This window comes from Arvicola amphibius, chromosome 2 (genome assembly GCF_903992535.2).
Source record: "Arvicola amphibius chromosome 2, mArvAmp1.2, whole genome shotgun sequence".
Lineage (NCBI taxonomy): Eukaryota > Metazoa > Chordata > Mammalia > Rodentia > Cricetidae > Arvicola > Arvicola amphibius.
In genome coordinates, this window is record NC_052048.2 from 1,875,251 (window position 1) to 1,893,705 (window position 18,455).

General features: G+C 47.5%; 1 protein-coding gene across 1 annotated transcript in view; it reads left to right on the top strand.

Moving 5' to 3' along the window:
* Tmtc1 (transmembrane O-mannosyltransferase targeting cadherins 1) overlaps positions 1 to 18,455 on the top strand; it is a 197,793-nt gene continuing 179,338 nt past the window's right edge. Inside the window, exons 1-2 of the mRNA XM_038318662.1 lie at positions 1 to 299; positions 14,850 to 15,027. Of these exons, the coding sequence (XP_038174590.1) occupies positions 1 to 299; positions 14,850 to 15,027 (477 nt within the window). The remainder of the gene's footprint in view (positions 300 to 14,849; positions 15,028 to 18,455) is intronic.

Consider the following 18,455-nt stretch of genomic DNA (forward strand, 5'->3'; position numbering starts at 1 on the left):
ATGCTGGTGACCCGCGGGGACCGCGGCGGCGGGGAGCGCGCGCCCTCGCGGCGCCCGCGCTGCGGGCTGGTTCCGGCCGGGGCCGCGGCGCTGCTAGCCGGGGCCAGTTGCTTGTGCTACGGCCGCTCGCTGCGGGGCGAGTTTGTGCACGACGACGTGTGGGCGATCGTGAACAACCCCGACGTGCGGCCCGGGGCTCCGCTGCGATGGGCCGTTTTCGCCAACGACTTCTGGGGCAAGGGCCTGGCGGACAGCACCAGCCACAAGTCCTATCGGCCGCTGTGCGTGCTGTCCTTCAGGTGAGCCCCGTGCGCCCTGGGGTCCGGACACCTGTCCCCGGAGAAGGGGTGTCACTTCTGACGGATTCACCTGTACCTCCTCTAGGGTGTCCTCCCCTAGGGTGCTCCTTCCTCCGGGCTCTACCCTAGATCGTTTTGCCATCACATCAGCCCGATCCGCTCCACTTTACTTTGTGCTCTCCAGGCTTAGTCTGGTCCTCTAGGTTCTACGCTTGCTCCTCCCTGCTCCCCTCGGTTCTCCTGGCTTTGCCCCAGGTCCTCTGGGCTCTATGCTTGGTGCTCCTGGTTCTATCCTCAGTGCTTTCTCCTCGGCTCCGGGTCCTCCCGGCTCTGTCTAGTATCTGTCAGCGAAGTCCCGGCTTCTCTCTGACCTACGTTCTCTGCGCTCTGCCACAGGACCTTGTCGCTCTGGCTGGATCCTCCGGGTTCTGGCCCTGATCCTGCTGCGCCGCCAGACTCTGTCCCTAGTCCTCCGGGCTCTGCTTCTGGTCCTTACCGATGTCAACTCCAGGTTCTTAAGGCTCTGCCTGAGTTCTCAAGCACGGCACTGTTTTCGTCTGGCTCTGTCTTGGGTTCTCTCTGCGCTACTCAGGGACCTCCCTGCTCTGCCCGGGTCCTCCCATCTAAGCCTAGGTTCTCCCGCGCTTCCTGGCTCCTGGGGCACCGGCTGCGGAGTTGGGACCGAGTTTCCCCAGAGACTGTGCTCCCTCTGCTAGGTTCCCGGGGTGGGGGTAGGGGGTCAGTGCTGGTGGATCTGACTTCGCACCCGACCCTTTCTCTACCCTTCCCAGTCTTCTCATGGCGATCCGCGGGCTCCAGAGGATGGCGATGCTCCAAGTTGTTAGCTTCTCCCGGGAGGTTTCACTGCTAGGCAGATGAGGAGTAGAGGGGACCGATCAGGTGGCCTAGGATGCTCCTGGAGCTTCCAGGCTGTGAGTGTTCCAGGCAGGAGCTGGGGAGAAGGGTCAGGCACCCTACTCTGGTGCACCAGGCTTTGCGGGGCCGCTGATAGCCTCCCTAACCCCAGTATCTCCAATCCCAGCCTCCCCATCCCAGAACTCTGCAACCGCAGCCTCTGAGTCCGCCCTGAGGCGCCCAGACTCAGGGACTCGCACCGAGTACGCGCAAAGGGGTGGGGCACCTGCCCGGGGTCGCAGGGAGACCCTTCCCAACCTCTGGAATCATGACTCAGCGTTTCTGGTGTGAAGTAGTGGATCCGGACCGAGAATTACTCGTTTGTAGGGTGGGGTGTCCGCTTGAATTTAGAATTCTGGGGAAAGGACCGGGTTGGAGCCAAAGAGGGAATTCAGTGTAACTTGGCTCTGCGTTTGAGCTTGTGTGAGTAGGGACACACAGCTCACAGGGTATTAGCCCCGCGTTAACCCGCCTTCCAATCCTTGTCATGGGAGCCTTAGTTCATTAAACTTATCTCTGGGAACAGTTGGCAAAGTAACAGTCAGCGTGGGCTTTCAGACCCAGGGCTTTGGGGAGGCGACCCCGTGACTTAGAAAAGGAAACCCCGGCAGCTGACTTTTCACACACTTCTTTCAAATAAACTAATGTTTTAAAGAGGGCGAGAAAATAACACGTCTGACTCTCAAGGAGATGTTTTGCAAACATTTATCTTTGGAAAGTTGTGTTGGTTTTCAACACAAGATAGCCTTTAGCTGCGGTTTCTCCGCCTTATTAATTTCCCAAGTTTTTTTTTTAAATCTTAAAAATAGGAATGCTTCCTTTTACACTCGATGAACATTTTCAACGAGTGGGCGAGGCTGTTGATTAATTGGAAGGTGAATAAGCTCACAGCGCTCCAGACTTTTTTACAGCCCTGGTTCCTGGCCTGAGCTGTTTCCATTTAAAGGGCCAGGGTTGAATGCCTGCTGGCGGATGGGCTGGCTGTCCAAGTGTTGTTAATAGTTCCTAACAGGAGTTCTGCCAGGGCAGCGGAGGAAGGGAGGAAGGGCTGTGCAGCAGTTTATATCACTAGCTCGACTTCATCCCCCCCCTTCCCCCCCGTGGGAGGGGTTAGTGGGGAAATCGGCAGGGTTGATGGGCAAGGGAGACAACGTAGGGGGAAGGGGGAATATGAACCTCTTTTGGGTGTTTCTTGTTTATGCAGAGCAGTTTGGTGTCTAAGACATTGCTCTTTGCTGCATGGGTTGCTAAAAGAGTGTTGACTAGGTTTTTTGGATGTTGTTATTTTTGTTTTGGTTAGTTTTAGTCAACTTGACATAAGCTAGGGTCATCTGGGAAGAGGGAAACTCAATTGAGAAAATGATACCCCCATCAGATTGGTCAGTAGGTAAGCCTGTGTGGACATCTTCCTGATTAATGATTGACAGGGGCGGGCACAGCCCACTGTGGGTGGTACCACTTCTGGGCAGGTGGTCCTAGGTTGTATAAAAAAGCAGGCTGAGCAAGCCAGTAAGCAGTGTTCCTCCATGTCTCTGCATGTTCCTGCCTTGACTTCTCCAAACGATGGAGCTGTGGTCCAGACATGTAAGGCAGATAAGCCCTTTTCCCTCTCTTGTTTTGGGTTGTGGTGTTTATCACAGCAATAGAAAGCAAACAGAGAGATACAGTGATGTTCCTGCCTCTGAGTTGTGAGTCTAGAGAGCAGAGAGGGTATGTGGAGAAAGCAGACCAGCTCTGCTCACACAGTCAGTCTCTATCAGAGTAGTCCCGTCTTCCATAGTTAATAGGTACACCCCCTGTTTCCATGCAGTTGCATGAACGGAAGGTCCTTGAAGACTTAGACATTTTTAATATTTTTTCCCTTTCCTCTTCCTTTTGTTTTTGTTGTTGTGTCTTTTTGGTTTTGTTTCCTGAGACAGGCTCTCACTCCACAGCCCAGGCTGGTTTGGAATTTACTATGCAGCCCAGGATAGTTTTTTACTCATGGCAGTTCTCCTGCCTCAGCCTCCTAAGTGTTGAGATTACAGATTCAGTGAGCTTCCGTGTCTAAAAACCTATATAACTTAAACCTGCTAAAAGGGATGTCAAACTCCTTGGATCATTAAAGAATCAGACATTGGCCCACTGTCCTGGCTGGCTTTTATGTCAACTTGGCACATGCTAGAGTCATCGGTGAGGAGAGAACCTCAATTGAGAAAATGCTTCCATAATGTCAGGCTGTAGGCAAGCCGGAAGGGTATTTTCTTAATTAGTGATTGATGTGGGAGTAATCAACTCATTGTGGGTGTGGCCACCCCTGGACTAGTGGTCCTGGGAGCTAGGAAATAGCATTGATATAATTATCTCCCCACGCCCTAGATTTCATCGGTTTGTGCATGCCTATTTTATTTATTTTGGTGTATATTTAGTTCTCGGCAGTTTTATGACAGGTGTCAATTACTGAGATTCTACTGTAGTTACAAGGCCTAGAGCACTTCCATCACATGGACTCTGTACGTTCTCATCATAGCAATGCCCCAAAGCTCTCACATCCAATCTACAAACTCCCACCCTGACCCGTGACAACCACTAATTCTCCATCTCTATAATTTTATCATTTCGATGTAAGCAAAATTGTTTAGCATACACTTTATTGAGATTGCCTTTTCCCCCCCTTAATCTCAGCATTTCTCTGAAGCTTCAATCAGATGGTTGTGTGCAATGAAGAGTTCATTCCTTTTCACTTCTGAATAGTATTCTGCACTATAAATATCCCAAAGTCTGTCCATTTTTCTCTCATTTTCGTACTTTACTTTTTGCTCACATAGAATCCCAAATCAAAATATAGACTTCTCTCTCTTTTTTTAGTAAAAGTCAGTTTATATCTCAACATTTTAAATGTTTAAGTGTTAAATATTTAAATTGTTGTTATATTGAATGTTAAATATTCAAATGTTACATACTGAGAAATAGAAACTCTCTTAAGAACAAATATAGTCAATTGATATTTAATTCTTTTGCTGGACAGATGTTTGTATATAAGGAATATCGGCTATACCTATATATATAGTAAGAGCCTCCTCATGTTTCTCACCTAAAAGGTGTAGTGGGCTGAGCACATGCTGACCCGAGCATACTAGCTGCAGAGTCTGGAACAGTGGGACAAGGTGAACAGTGTTGTATATGCCATCACTTTAGCTCTGTTTTAACTGTTTCTAGACCCCTCCTCCCAGGGTGGTTCTGCTTTAGGGCTGACCCCAGGAGACACCTCTGAGGTTTGGAGGTGAGAAGGAAGTGGCCATGATCAGGCTGAGAAGGCTGGCGTAGGTTTTCAGGGCTGTGGAGTCCCATGCAGACTGAGCAGGAAGTTTTAGCCACTTTTGGTGGTGACAGCAGTTGCTCAGGTCACCGGCCTCAAGTCTCCCCCGAGCTCTTACTCAGGGATGCCGGCACAGGTGTGAGTAGCTGGAGTGGAGGAGTCAGGCCTTCGGCAAGTTTATCTCGGTAAGGCGGAGCCTCAGAGGCAGTGAGACCAGTGTACTGTAGCGTAGTGTGCCTGGGGTTCTAGCCCATGCTTACTTCCTGTGCACGGCCCTCTCTCCCGTCTTGCTGCCCCGCTGGCTTTCAAAGCCAAGCATCAGACTTGCGTGGGCGAGGTAATGGTGACCTCTCACATGGCTGTAGTAAATATCTTGTCCTGCGTTATCCCCGGGGGTCGTGCCTAAGTATTGCAGTTCCCTCTGCTCCTTGAGTTGGAGTTGCTCTGTTCCTATATTCTCATGAGCAAGGACATGCAGGAATATTTTTAGACAATAGCAGAGAAGAAACAAACCATGTGAAAATCTACTCTGCTGTCCTCACGTTCTTTTGATTTGGCTTCTGCTTTTGTCCTTAACTTTTTTATTGGTGCTCATTCACTGTACATAGTCCGGGAGAGGGACTTCACACAGATGGTTTTCGCTCAAGTACATCCTGTACTTTGGCTGTATCCAGGCCTTCCCTCCCCTTTCTTCTGGCTGCCCCTCCTACTCATCCCTTTCTGCTTCTCCAGATAGTGTTCCTTTTACCTGCATGTTCTCTCTCTGTGTGTATATGCATGTGTATATTATATATGTGGATTTATAACTTTATAAAATCCAAGTTCCACATGTGAGAGGAAACATCTGATCTTTGTCTTTTCTGGTCTCCCGCTGCATCTATTTTCCTGGAAAGGATACCATTGTCATTTCCCTCCCTGGTCATGACCTCTGAAATCAGGAGGAACGTATTAACTTCTCTGTAGATACTGAATGGACACGGAACTGAAGGCCACAGTGCCCCTAACTCCCCCTTGAAAAACTGCCTTGATTGATTTAAAAGGTACTTAGTGTTTTCATTTTTATCCTTCCCCCCTCTCCTCTTGGGAAGAAGTTCCTGTGGAAATTTCCATCCAGCCATTGAGTGGAGCCTGACTCAACAGAACTAAAGATGGGGAGCTAAGGCTGATCACAGGACCTTAAACTTATGGCTTATCTTTCCATGTTTAGGCTATTAGATCATTGTTTGTGATAAAGTTTTACTGAATGCTTCTGATGCTAACATAAATCACAAGAGTGAAGTGGGTGGTTTAAATGTCAGAGCTAAAAAATAGAATATGTTAATATAAGTGGCTGTGGGGACCTGCGATGCTTTAAGGGTTGGTAATGAGAGATTTTGCCAGCGGCTCTCATATTTGAGTCTCAGCGTTCTACTAATTCTGAGAATTGTGCAAGCATTAGCTTCCATGCTCTGCACCCGAGAACCCTGAAATGCTCATCCAAGGTCTGCTGCTGACCTGACCTCCTTGAGCTCTCTCTCTCTCTCTCTCTCTCTCTCTCTCTCTCTCCCTCCTCCTCCTCCCCCTCTCCCTCTCTCCCTCTCTCCCTCTCTCTCTCCCCCCTCTCTCCCTCTCCCTCCCTCTCTCTCTCTCTACCTATCTATCTCTCCCTCTCTCTCTCCCTCTCTCTCTCCCTCTCCCTCTCCCACCCTCCCTTCCCCCCCCCTCTCTCTGCCAGTGACACTGCTTTCTGTGTGCTCCAGTAAGTGGAGATAGCCTGGCCTGGGATATTTGATTGAGGTACCCACACCTTCTGTGACAGACACAACACACAGGCAAGGAAAAAAGAATCAATGGTGATAAAGACTCTACGGAGAAAATAATTTTTAAAGAAATTAAAATTTCTATATTAGACCAAGAAAGCCCTGGAGGCAGAGATTGTGATTGTGGTCGCATAGGTAAGTCTAGATATCAGTTTGGTTGTATAGGAAGAGTGGGGAAGGAGAGGAACTGAGTGTTAGTTTGTAGGGTTTTTCTACAGGTCCTGGAATTGCCTTCAGAAGCAGTCTGTTTATATCGACAAATGACTTTCTATTTTCCTTTGCAGCCACACTCTTATTTTTTCCAGACTTTGAGTCTAGCCATTCCTCTTTATGAGGACTGAGGAATGTCTGGTCATGCCAAAGGGATGGTGGTGTGTCTCTTCCCGCTGATAAGATGTGGCTTCTGCTTGCAAAGTCCTGGACTCCTGCCTCCCACGCTGATGTCTAGACTGCCATTTCCACCCAGCACCCTGGAGCCCTCACTCCTTCACATGCCAGACTTGCTGCTGCTGGCGGCCTCTGTGCTGGGCAGTCTTCTTCCAGAAAGCCCTTCCCTAAGCTGCACAGGGCTGGCTTTCTCTGTACCTTAGCATCTGCTGAGACGTTGTTTTGTCACGGAGGACAGCCCATCCTCAACGTCTTACCTTTACTTTCTTACTCTGATCTCTTCGTCACTTTCCGGCACTGTGACGTACGGCCTGATAGCACTTAAGAAAGGAAGAAGCTCACAGTTTGAGTCTGTGGCTGGCCGGCTTCCTCCGTGGTTCCTGGGCCTCTGGTGAAGCAGAGGTGTGCAGAGCCGAGCCGCCACCTCATCCAGCAGGAAGCAGAGAGTGAGAGAGACAGACAGGCGCCCAGGACCAGATGACTCCCCCAAGAACCCCATACCCTGTGGTCTCCACCTCCCTGTAATACTAGTGAATTGCTGTCTGTGTGTATATGACTGTGTGTTTGTGTGTGTGTGTTTGCCTGTCTCTCTGTGTGTGTCTGTGTGTCTCTCTATGTGTGTATGTATGTGATCTGTGTGTCCGTGTATATGTGTGTATGTGTGTCTCTGTGTGTACGTATGTGCATCTGTGTGTGTATTTCCCTGTGTGTGTATATGTGTCTGCATGTGTGTGTGTCTGTATACATGTGCACTGGGCTGTGGTGCCTGTAGAGCCCATAACAGGTAGCCAGATCTCCCGGGAGTTGGAATGCTAGGTTGTGAGCTCCCTAATGGGACCCCAACTCGGGTTCTCTGCGGAAAGCCACAAGTACTCCTGACCACCGAGCCATCTCTGCAGCCCAGTTTTCTGTCTTAATTTACCTTTTTACTTCCTCTCTCCAATAGAAAAGTGGAAACAGAAGAGGAATTTCCTTGGCCATTGCAGAGGATCCTTGAGGGTCCTGTGTCCCACAGGCCAAGGGCAGTTTGGATGCAGAAGGATGATTGTGACTCTCAGCTGTAATGTGGAGAGAATGGCAATCTTTAGTCTGACATTGTTCCGCCTTCCTCAGGATGCCACTGAAGCTCAGATCGCTGCAGGAGGCATGTTGCAAGTTCAGGGCAAGAGGCAGGGGCTATACCTTCAAGGCAAAGCCCAGAATGAGGTTCCCTTCTCCTTTTCTCATTGGGAGCTTAAGATCCATTCCCTGCTTTCTGTAAAGTAACCAAATGGAGCACAAGGACCCCAGAGTCTTGCCAAAGGAACTAGCCAGTCCAGTGATCTCAATTAGGTCTAGTGTTTGTTTTGGGTTCCTTCCGAGAAACCTTCTTTATAAACCCTTGGAATTTCTCGATGTGGGGAATTTCATATTATTTGGGGTGAACTCATGGGTTCACCACACCTGAGGAGAGAGGGACACACTGTGGGCCCTATGCTTGGTGATGCTAAGAAGACAATGATTAAAGGGATAGGCTTGGGGCTGTGTGATATCAGCTCTACCTCCCGTTTGAAGAGGGGGAGGGGACTGCAGATTGGCTTCAGTCCTATATCAATCAAATGGGTCAAATAATGAAGCACAAAATAATGAAGCCCCTTTAAATCCCTGGAGCCCAGAGTGTGCTCACACTTCCCTGGCAGATTCTCTGCACCTGGATGCTCTGAGCTGGGTGCATCTTGAGGCTTGGAAAGTGTGTGTTTAGGAATCTTCAGGCCTTCTGCCAGGCATGTCTAGCTCCCCTTGTTCATGAGTTTTGTTCTTCATACACTCCTGTAGTGCAGCAGATCCCTTGATTCTGCAAGGCATTCTAGAGCATTGGAGAACCTGTGAGAGATGGGGAAGCCCTGGTTTTATAGTGGTTGGTCGGCAGCACAGGTGCTTTGGGGATATTTGGAATCAGGAGTCTCAGGAGGACTCTGCCTGGCCTGGGTTATTTCCTGAAATTGTGGGTAGGCCCGTCAGAACTGCAATGTGCTTAGGTGTGCGAGAGAACACACCCTTCCCAAAGAAAGTAAATGCAAAATTAACAGCTTAGTTACAGCTGTAGCTAGGACATGCGACTCTGGGCTCTTCTAATTATGGGATGATTCTCTGTTGACATTTTTCCTGGACATGTTCTCTTCCCCGTGTCCTTCACTCTAGTGTCCTTGTCCTTCTTAGTCTGTCATTACTCAGTGTGCCAAGGAGACAGGAATGGTGGTTGGCACCTCTCCTGGGAGCAGCTTTCTCATGCCAAGTGAGGATGAGAGGACTGAGCTCCAGTTAGAACCAGATCCCCTCCACACTGTGGTACCGGTCAGTTGCATGGTTTGTTTTCTTCAGACGGCTGAGGTGATGATTTGGTGATTTGTCTAGAACTGAAGGGATGAAGAAGAGAGCCAGAATGACCAAGCACTTATAGGATTGCCTTAGAGGGAAAGCAAGCTGAGCCAGACGTTATTTATTGCTTGATTGAGCTGTAATGACTGTGGAAACCATTGCCAAGCTTGACAACCTCAGGACAACTAGAGGTGGGGAAATGGAAACAGAAGATGGGCTTGATCGGTGGGTTGTGCTGGGCTGTGGACACCCGGGAAAAAAATACCATAATAATGATAGAGTTGGAGTAATAGCTCAGAAGGTAAAAACACTTGCCTTGAAAGCATAAGGACCTAAGTTCAATTTCCCAGAACCCATGTTAAAAGACAAAAATGGAAAAAAGCATAGTAGCGATACCATGATTTTTATCACGATACTATGCTTATTATCGTGGTAGTATGCTTATTAACGCCGTACTGGGGAGGCAGAGACGGGTAGATCTCTGGGGCTTCCTGGTCGCCATACAACCTACTTGATGATCTGTCTCAAAAGCAAGGTGGACGGCACCTGAGGAACGACAGCTAAGGTTCTTCTTCAAATGCACATGCATCCATATCTCTGCACACATGTACATATGCACAAAAGAGACAGTGATTTAGGGGTACACGCCCCCTTTCCCTGATCGGAAAAGGAGGCTTACTGCTGAGCACAGAGTTTTCTGTCGCATTTGTTAGCCTTCCGTTGAGCTTCGAGACCCATGTCTGTGTAGGAAGACAGCCTGTTCCAAAGAGGAAGGGGGAGTCCATTAAACTGAGGGGTTTGCTGATGACCAGAGATTCCTGGAAAGACTATTTTGGAAGAAAATATATTTCCTACTGCTCAGCCGAGTTCTAAATGAGAAATGAAGACTAAACCAAATGAAATGAAGGGTTCTCAGAGCTGAAAGGGAAAGCTGGGTTTTTCTGACTCCCAGTGTAATTGAGATTCATTTGTTTATTCAACAGACTTCTTTTAGAATCTATTGTGTGCTGAATGCAATAGATTTCAGTGATGGAGAAAAATTAGCTTCTTAAATCTCTGAAAAATTGTTCGTAACTCCGAAGACATCTGCTAACGAGGGCCTCCTGGTGGTACTGTCTGGGTGCCCTGGATCCTGAGACACTGTTCTGGTCAGATGGTGTTGAGGGACTGTCACTGCACTCCCGTGGTCAGATGGTGTTGAGGGACTGTCACTATACTCCCGTGGTCAGTTTGGGTCATCCAGGCATGTGTATTAGTTTAAATTTTTACGAGCTGCCTTGGAGTTTCCTAGCAATACTGAACCCAAAGGATGTGTGCTTGGTGTAAAGGTTGTTAGGTTGGATTATAGGTGGAGGCTGGGTAACAAGGGCCACCTGCAAGCTGGAGAAGCTGAGAGCCCTGTAGCTGTTCAGTCCCTGAAGCGAGATGCCTCGCCAGTCCCACTGTGATGAAGGCTGGAAGGTCCCTGAGGAGCTACTCAGGCTGAATCCTCATTGGAAGGCAAAAGAAGCTACGATGTCAGCCAAGGGCTCACTCTGGAAGAAACACAGGCAGGCAGACTTCTGCTGCCTTCTCTTTGGATCTCTTTGTGTCTAGGACTCTCTTTTGGAGGACTCATCCACTTTGGGGGCAAGTATCTCCCCTCAACCCTTTCAGGAAATGGTGCTATAGACAGGCCCAGAGTTATGCCCCCTAAGTGACTTTAAATCCCATCAAGTTGATACTCCAGACAGGGCATCACACTTCAGTGCTATGAGCTGAGGCCTTCTTGGGCAGACTTAAAGTAAGTGCATTGTCTCAATGTGTCATCCATCCATCCGTCCATCCGTCCATCCGTCCATCTGTCCTCTGCTTCAGTGTTTGTAGTGTGGCAGTCATGAGTGACACTTCCTCTAGACACTAGAGAGCAGCACTGTAAGCTCTACAAATATCATATCCTTGTGCTCTGTTCACTTCTGCTCACCATCTCTCTCGTGCCTGAGCAGCTGTCCCCAAATTCATCTTCCTGAGACTCCATTTCAGAGGGCCCCCACCATCCTGGAGCTCCTCGTGCAGCTGACCCCAGTGTCTAAGATGCTCTCTCAGGCCTACTGCCCCACACTGGGTACCATCTGCCTTGCCTGTCTTTCTACTTGGAGAATGTTTCCCTTGTTGAAAGCTCTGAACTGGTAGGCCCTTCCATTGCTGGAGCTCTGCCGCTGTTAATGATCTGTGCTCCCACTGCTCTGTTAACCCTTTAAGAGTAGCCCGGCGGTGGTGGCGCACACCTTTAATCCCAGCACTCGGGAGGCAGAGGCAGGCTGATCTCTGTGAGTTCGAGGCCAGCCTGGTCTACAAGAGCTAGTTACAGGACAGGCTCCAAAGTTGCTACAGAGAAACCCTGTCTCGAAAAAAAACAAAAACCAAGAAGGAGGAGGAGGAGAAGGAGGAGGAGGAGGAGGAGGAGGAGGAGGAGGAGGAGGAGGAGGAGGAGGAGGAGGAGGAGGAGGAGGAGGAGGAGGAGGAGAAGGAGGAGGGGAGGGAGGGAGGAAGGGAAAGGAAGGAAGGAAGGAAAGAAAGAAAAGAGTAAACACCATATTTTCTCTTTGTTTCTCTTTGTCCCTGCCTCCTGTGGTTAGTTAGCAAATCTTGTTGAATGAACTGGAATGACAAACTGTTGAGTCCTGTGGCTCTTTTTCTCCCTGTCGGTGATTTGTCCTGCTTTAGTGGCTGGAGAACATTAACTTTCTCAGGTCAGGGTAACAACACCCTCTGGGCCATAGTATATGTACAGCTCTGGTCTGGCTGCGCGTATTCTGTTCCTCTTCGTACCCAGTGTGTTTAGTGTTGACATGAACACCTGCGGTCACTTTGCATGTGGACCCTTCCCCTTCTCAGCACAAACAGTGTGTAACCTGCGCTAGTGTGGATTCTGTAGTTTCGCTGAGCTGTTGGCAAGGACATTGGGTGGATCAGAGATGACATTAGGGTTCCGTGACAGGCATCAGTCCTGGAGGACATTGATGTATTAGTCTCCATGGTGGCTGCAAACCCATCCTGGGCTGCCATGTATGCAGGCGGACCTCAGGATATTGTGATGAATGTCTCTGTTAAGACATAGATGCAGAGCATCGATCACAGCTCCTCCTCTATTAAATTATGGAACTTAATTAGTTAACCCTTTCTTCCAGCACCCGTATTGGCTTGCAGAACCAGAGACTGTGTTCTCTGCGCACACATAGGCTCTGTTTGAAAATTTTGCTAGTGTTTTGTCTCAAACTTACATCTCTATTTCTTTATATGCTTTCTAGATCTTGTTTGTTATTTTATAAATAATATTATGAGGGTTTTTGTGTGTATAAATATGTTAGTGCAAGTCCAAGATTGATGCCAGGAATCAATCACCCTTAGTTCATCCTTCTACATTATTGATTAAGACCGTGTCTCAGTCAAACCTGAATACCGTGTCCTGCACTGCTGTAGTCCCGGGACCCTGAGTATGAGCAGTGAGGGATGAAGAAAGGACAGCTATACAGAAGTGGGTACAGGAGAGCTGGAATCAGAGGGGGGTGTGTTCACTTGGATGAAAGCCACCTACCACCCCTGGCCACCCAGAAGCTTCCATGTGCTTATTAGGCATAGCACAGGAGAAGTCTCTGTAGGTGAACATCAGCTGGGTAAGGCTTTGCCATTCTCATGGGGCTGAGGCTTTGGAGGCCTTGGCATGGCCATGCTAGTGTCAAAAATGCACATCCATTCAGGGATCCCTCTGCTCCCTAGACATAGAGCCTATCCGTATAGCTAGTCTTGCTAGCCCATTTGCTCTTGGAAATCCCATCTCCACTTGCTGAAGGAGAAAGAGTTTATTTGGGCTTGCAGTTCCAGAGAGATGCTGTCTAGAGTGGTGGGGGAAACACAGAAACAAGATGACTGGAACAGGTAGCTGGCCGACCACATTTTCATCTTTATACAGGAAGCAGAGTAGAGAACAGGAAGTGAAGGGGGGCTACAAACCCTCAAATCCTTCTTCCACTTGAGTACCTTCCTCTAGCAAGGCTACACCTCCTAACCATGACCTTCTCAAACAGCACCACCAACTGGGGACCAGGTGTTCAAACACAGGAGCCTACAGGAGGGACATTTCTCAAACCACCACAAACACCACTGGTGTTTAGATTCATGTGCCCAAATGAAGCTTGGGGTGTTTAGAGTTTTGAAGGCCCAAGCTGTGCATGAATCAAGCCAACTATTCAGAACCCACATATGTCATCGCTACTGATGACTTGTCCATTCTTGATTGGTTGTTTAGGCAAAGGGTGGTTTTGTGGGGTGGGGGGGGGTCAATAGCCCTAGGATAAAGACCTAGGATTGCTGTTTAGGGCAGACAGATGTGGGTCATCAAACTACTTACTGTGTGCACACTGCCCCGAAGGCACCCTGGATAAGAGTATTTTTGTTTGGATTTTTGAGAAGGGCTTTGCTCTGTAGCCCACACCGGTCACAGATCCACACCTCTTTCCACAACCAGTGTATGTCACCACGCCCAGCAAGAGGTTTTGTTTGGGAAATATTTTTCCTTCTACAACAGTAGTTCTCAACCTGTGGGTCGTGACCCTTTTGATTAAATGACCATTTCACGGGGGGTTACCTGAGGCCATCAGAAAACACAGATGTTGACATTATAGTCCACAATAGTAGCAAAGCTACAGTTTTGAAGACGCAGCAAAGATAATGAGGAACTGTGTTAAGGGATCGCAGCATTAGGGGGGCTGAGAACGCCTGCTCTACAGACCTAGCTGGGGACTTCATATCCTGTTATTAAAAGTGACCTTTAGATGTGTCTGCTCTGTATTTTGGTGCCATGAAGGTGTTTTTTATGACATTGAGCACCTGATTTCCCTTCTGTTTGTGATTCTCTTTTAGTTGGCTTATCATGGTGTTAACAATTAGATTCTCAGATCAGTGGGAGCTTGTGTTAAAAAAAACAAACCCTGGCTATCCAGATGGCTCAGTGGATAAAGGCTTTCTGCCAAGGCTGATGACCTGAGTTTGATACTGGAGGCCCACATGGTGCAAAGAGAGAACTTTCTTCTCTCTTTGGGTGAGAAAGACTCCCGTGAGTTGTCCTCTCAACTCCACATGTGCACAGTGGCACGCATGTGTGAGCACACGCACCTGCCCGCTCCATTCCCCTCCCCCAGACATGCACACACAAAGTAAATAAACATGAAGAAAAACGCTACAAATACTGAACCCTTGTGGTGAGCTTGTTCTTTGTGTTGTCTCAGCAGCAGCTGGGAGTAGCAGGCATTGCTAAGGAGCCCTGTGGGGGGTGGCAATAAGACTCAGTTTCCAGATGGAGAATCCAGAAACACGGTTTCTGATGGTACCATGGCTGAGAGCATATGTTCATGCCTGGTTTGTCCTGGCTAAGACACAGTTGCAGCCTCCAGGTTTCTGTTCATCTCCAGCGGCCTGGGCTCTGACACCAGCACTTGGGATCCTCCCCTCCACCAGAAGTAAACACAAGAATAATGAGAGGGAGGACTTTCCTAGGTCATGGAGTGATGCCTGTCTGTTTGCCGTCTGTGAGAGGTCCAACTTCCCTGAATAGCGATGTACTGCCTCTGCATTGATTTCTGTAGTTCTGAGATCAGAAAAAGCTGGAATGCCCACAAGCATAAAGTGCTGAGAGTCGCTGGGAGCTATTATCAAATACCTTGCCTTCTTAAATGCGGGGTGGATCTCTTGTGCTTATATTGTGATTAAGGCTTGTACAGACTTCTCTGATTTTAATTTTTACCATTTCCACAGGCTAAACATATTTCTGACTGGCATGGACCCTTTCTACTTCCATGCGGTGAATGTCATTCTGCACTGCCTGGTGACCCTCGTGCTGATGTACACCTGCGATAAGACCGTCTTCAAGAACCGCGGGCTGGCTTTTGTCACCGCTTTGCTCTTCGCGGTGCACCCTGTCCACACGGAGGCGGTGAGTCTGACGGGCACCATGAAATAATGACCACCAGCAGTGAAGCATCTGTCCGCGTGTATCATCTCCCCTTCCAACCCCATAACCCCTGTACCCTTCTGCTGGTCAAGGCTGCTTTTAGATGGTTCACATGGGCTCTGCCCATGGTTCAGTTGCATCTTTGCACAGAGGATATGAGTGTTATCAGGGGTAAAGGATACTTCCAATCTTCTATTTGCAAAATAATCTAAACACCGTGCGCTTTTTGATGGCAGGGGTCATTGAGACTGCTACCATGGTGTCATCATCCCTGCTCCGCTTCATGCCTGTGTTTACGTTACAAAACTCAGGTGCTGGAGGAAAGACCGAGGAAGCTGGACTGATGGCAGGGCTTCCTGTCTGTTCCTATCATCTTTTGTTTCCTTCCAAGTTACAGAGATGGACTTGGGTGACCTAGAAATTGCTTTCTGAGTTCCTTGATAAGAGGTTTAGTGATTTTTGTGTGAGGAAAACCTTGTTGAGAAGGTATTGATAGTTTAGATCTATGGCCCTTCAAAAAAAGTTTGGTCCTAGCTAGGTGGAGGTGGCACGTGTGTTTAATTCCAGCTCTCGGGAGGCAGAGGCAGGTGGATCCCTGTGAGTTCGAGGCCAGCCTGGTCTACAAGAGCTAAGTCCAGGACAGGCTCCAAAGCTACAGAGAAAAACCCTGTCTTGAGAAACAAAGCAAAACAAAACAAACAAACAAACAAAAAAGGTTTGATCCATCAAACACCAGATGGGATAGTGTCGTAAAGTCTTAGTAACGGCGGCTGATTTCTTTTATATGTGTTACTACGGGTAGCTTAAAGCTTTCCCATAGGGGCCTAGGCACCAAGGTTTTCAGGGAATGGAGCCTTCCAGTGGGTGATGGGCACCGTGGTTTCTGAAGCATGGCTTGTGAGACCTCTGCTGGCGCTGGACACTTCCTTGAAGATCTACCCAAGAGCATACTTTTGGTAAAAGCCCCACACTGGATCTCTTCTCATCTTTCCTTCTTGTTTGGATGAGAAATGCTGTCCCAGCAGAACACACCTCTGAGACCCTGCAAAAGACAGTTTGACGTCTTGGTGTTGCAATGCCTCTGTCAATGAAGGCATCATAGAGAACGGCTCCTATTTCCGTGAAGAATACTTAGAAATACTACAGGTGGTACTCTGTGTTGAAATTCTGAGTCAGAGTGAAATAGTGTCCATAGGTACTCGTAGAAGGTTTATTTGAACTGGCATGAAAAGCCCGATTCAATTAGTTTGAATTCAATTCAATCAGTGAGGACTGGTCTTGCCGATTTGGTGTATGATGGTGATGTTTTCATGAACAGAATTCTAAATCTCTGAGCTTGAGGTTTGACAAATAAGGGTGAGTGTGTGGGGGGTGGGCGAGTGGGTGGGTGGGTGTAGTCTCATATGTATCTCATCTAAAGAGTGTGTATATATATTAGTATATATACATGTATGTCTAGTGTGTGGGGGGGGTGGGGAATGACAGATAAAAATCACTTTATAAACAATTCCATCATTATGATAGTTTTCCGAGTATGTTAGACTTGGCAAAGTTCCTATAAGTGGAAGAGTTTGACACAGAAGTAATAATCCTGCAGCGCGTCTTGTAAAGCTGTTTACTATACGTCTGTAAAATGTTACAGCAAGAGAAAACTCTGAAGACAAGTTGCTATGAAGACTAGTATATTTATACTCATTGTCTCTGTCCAAATTAAAGCCAAACCTGAATGATTTGTCATATTATGGATCATAAAACATTACACGAGATGGTAGACCCCTAAGTGGTAATTGCCTCTGACTTTGGAGTCCAAAGCGTTAAGCCATGCCTGTAACACACATCCTTCCATTCTCACCCATAGGAACAATCTAAAAAGTGGAGGCCAGACTTAGAATTGTGTGGTACACGGTCTTACTCTTCTGAGAGAAGGTAGACCAGCCACAGATACCCATCTAACCATATTTAATAACGTGCACACTTTCATGGTTAGTACTTAACATTTTTCTACTTTCATCATGATGTGAATTATAACTAGAATACTAATGCATAATTAAAATATAATATGTAGAGATTTATGGTTATCCCAGGAAATTTAAAAAGTAATTAAAGGCCATAGATATAGCTCTGTGGTAGAGCGATTTGCCCAGGATGTATGAGGCCCCGAGTTCCATGCCTTGCAGCACACAACGCACCAAAAGAATCCATATGTATTTTCATTATAGAGAGGTAATGTGATAAGCAAAATATATTTAAACATTAGTGTGCAATGCATCAAGAGAAAATGCTGATGGAGAAGTAGCTCTGAAGAAGCTCACAGGAAGAGAAGACTTGAGAGGTCTCCATTGAAAGAAGACCTCTCCCTAGCAGATGTGATGGCCTAAGCCAATGATCTCAGCACTTGGGAAGTGGAGGCAGGGAGAGCAGGCGTTCACAGTTATCCTGGGCTATGGAGTGCAGAGTTCCAGGTCAACCTAGGACACATAAAATGCTGTCTCAATAAAAAAGAAAAGAAAAGAATTAAACACCCTTAGTGTTTAGGCAAAAGATGGGGCAGCTGAAGCTGCTTAGGCTCCCTTGGGTATAATACAGCCTAATTTTAAAATGTCAGTGTTTATGGTGCATGAGACGTTAGATTCTTTGGTATTTATAAGTATGCATATAAGTTTTATGTATGAACTTAAGTAGATGAGAAATACCTAACTCTCCAATGCGCTTCATGGACTTGCTATGGAGGAAAATAAGAGATTTCTGTTCCTGGCAGTGCGGGCCATATCGAAGGTCAGGATGATAATATATGTTTACAGATTTGTGTATTACAGTTGCAGGGCTGTACTCTACTTGAGGGCAGTTACTGCGGGAAAGAGCAACCGATTGTGTGGTTAGAGTTTTAGCTCAATGGCTGAGTGAGAGACAACCTTGGGCAGTGTGACCAAGAGCTGATAGTGGTTAGGGTGGATTCTAGAAAAAAAAAAGGCAAATCCTATTAGCAAAATGACCTTTAGAAAGGGGCTTCCAGGGGCTTTTGTGCTAATAAAAAAATCCATAGTAACACAATTAAAGAGGCAGAGGCTTTGAAGAGCTGGGCCGTTATTTGGAGAAGGATCCTGGGAAGATACTTGTTTTGTAGGATGAAGGGGCTGCTGGAAGAGCAAATGTGATCCAACGCACCATTTACACCATAAAGTGAAATGGAGTCAGCTCTTTAATTATAGATTGAAGCTCGAGTTTCTAGGGAGGAGGACAGAGAGACAGAAGAAGCAATGTGCTCTGTAGACAATTAGTGATAAATTATTAAACACGCACATTAAGACATGGGAGCCTTGGGAAATCACTCATCTTTGTTAAAAAAAAAAAAAAGACTGAAAACAGGACCATATGTTATTCCAGGAAGGATGGAGAATTTAAATTTGGGG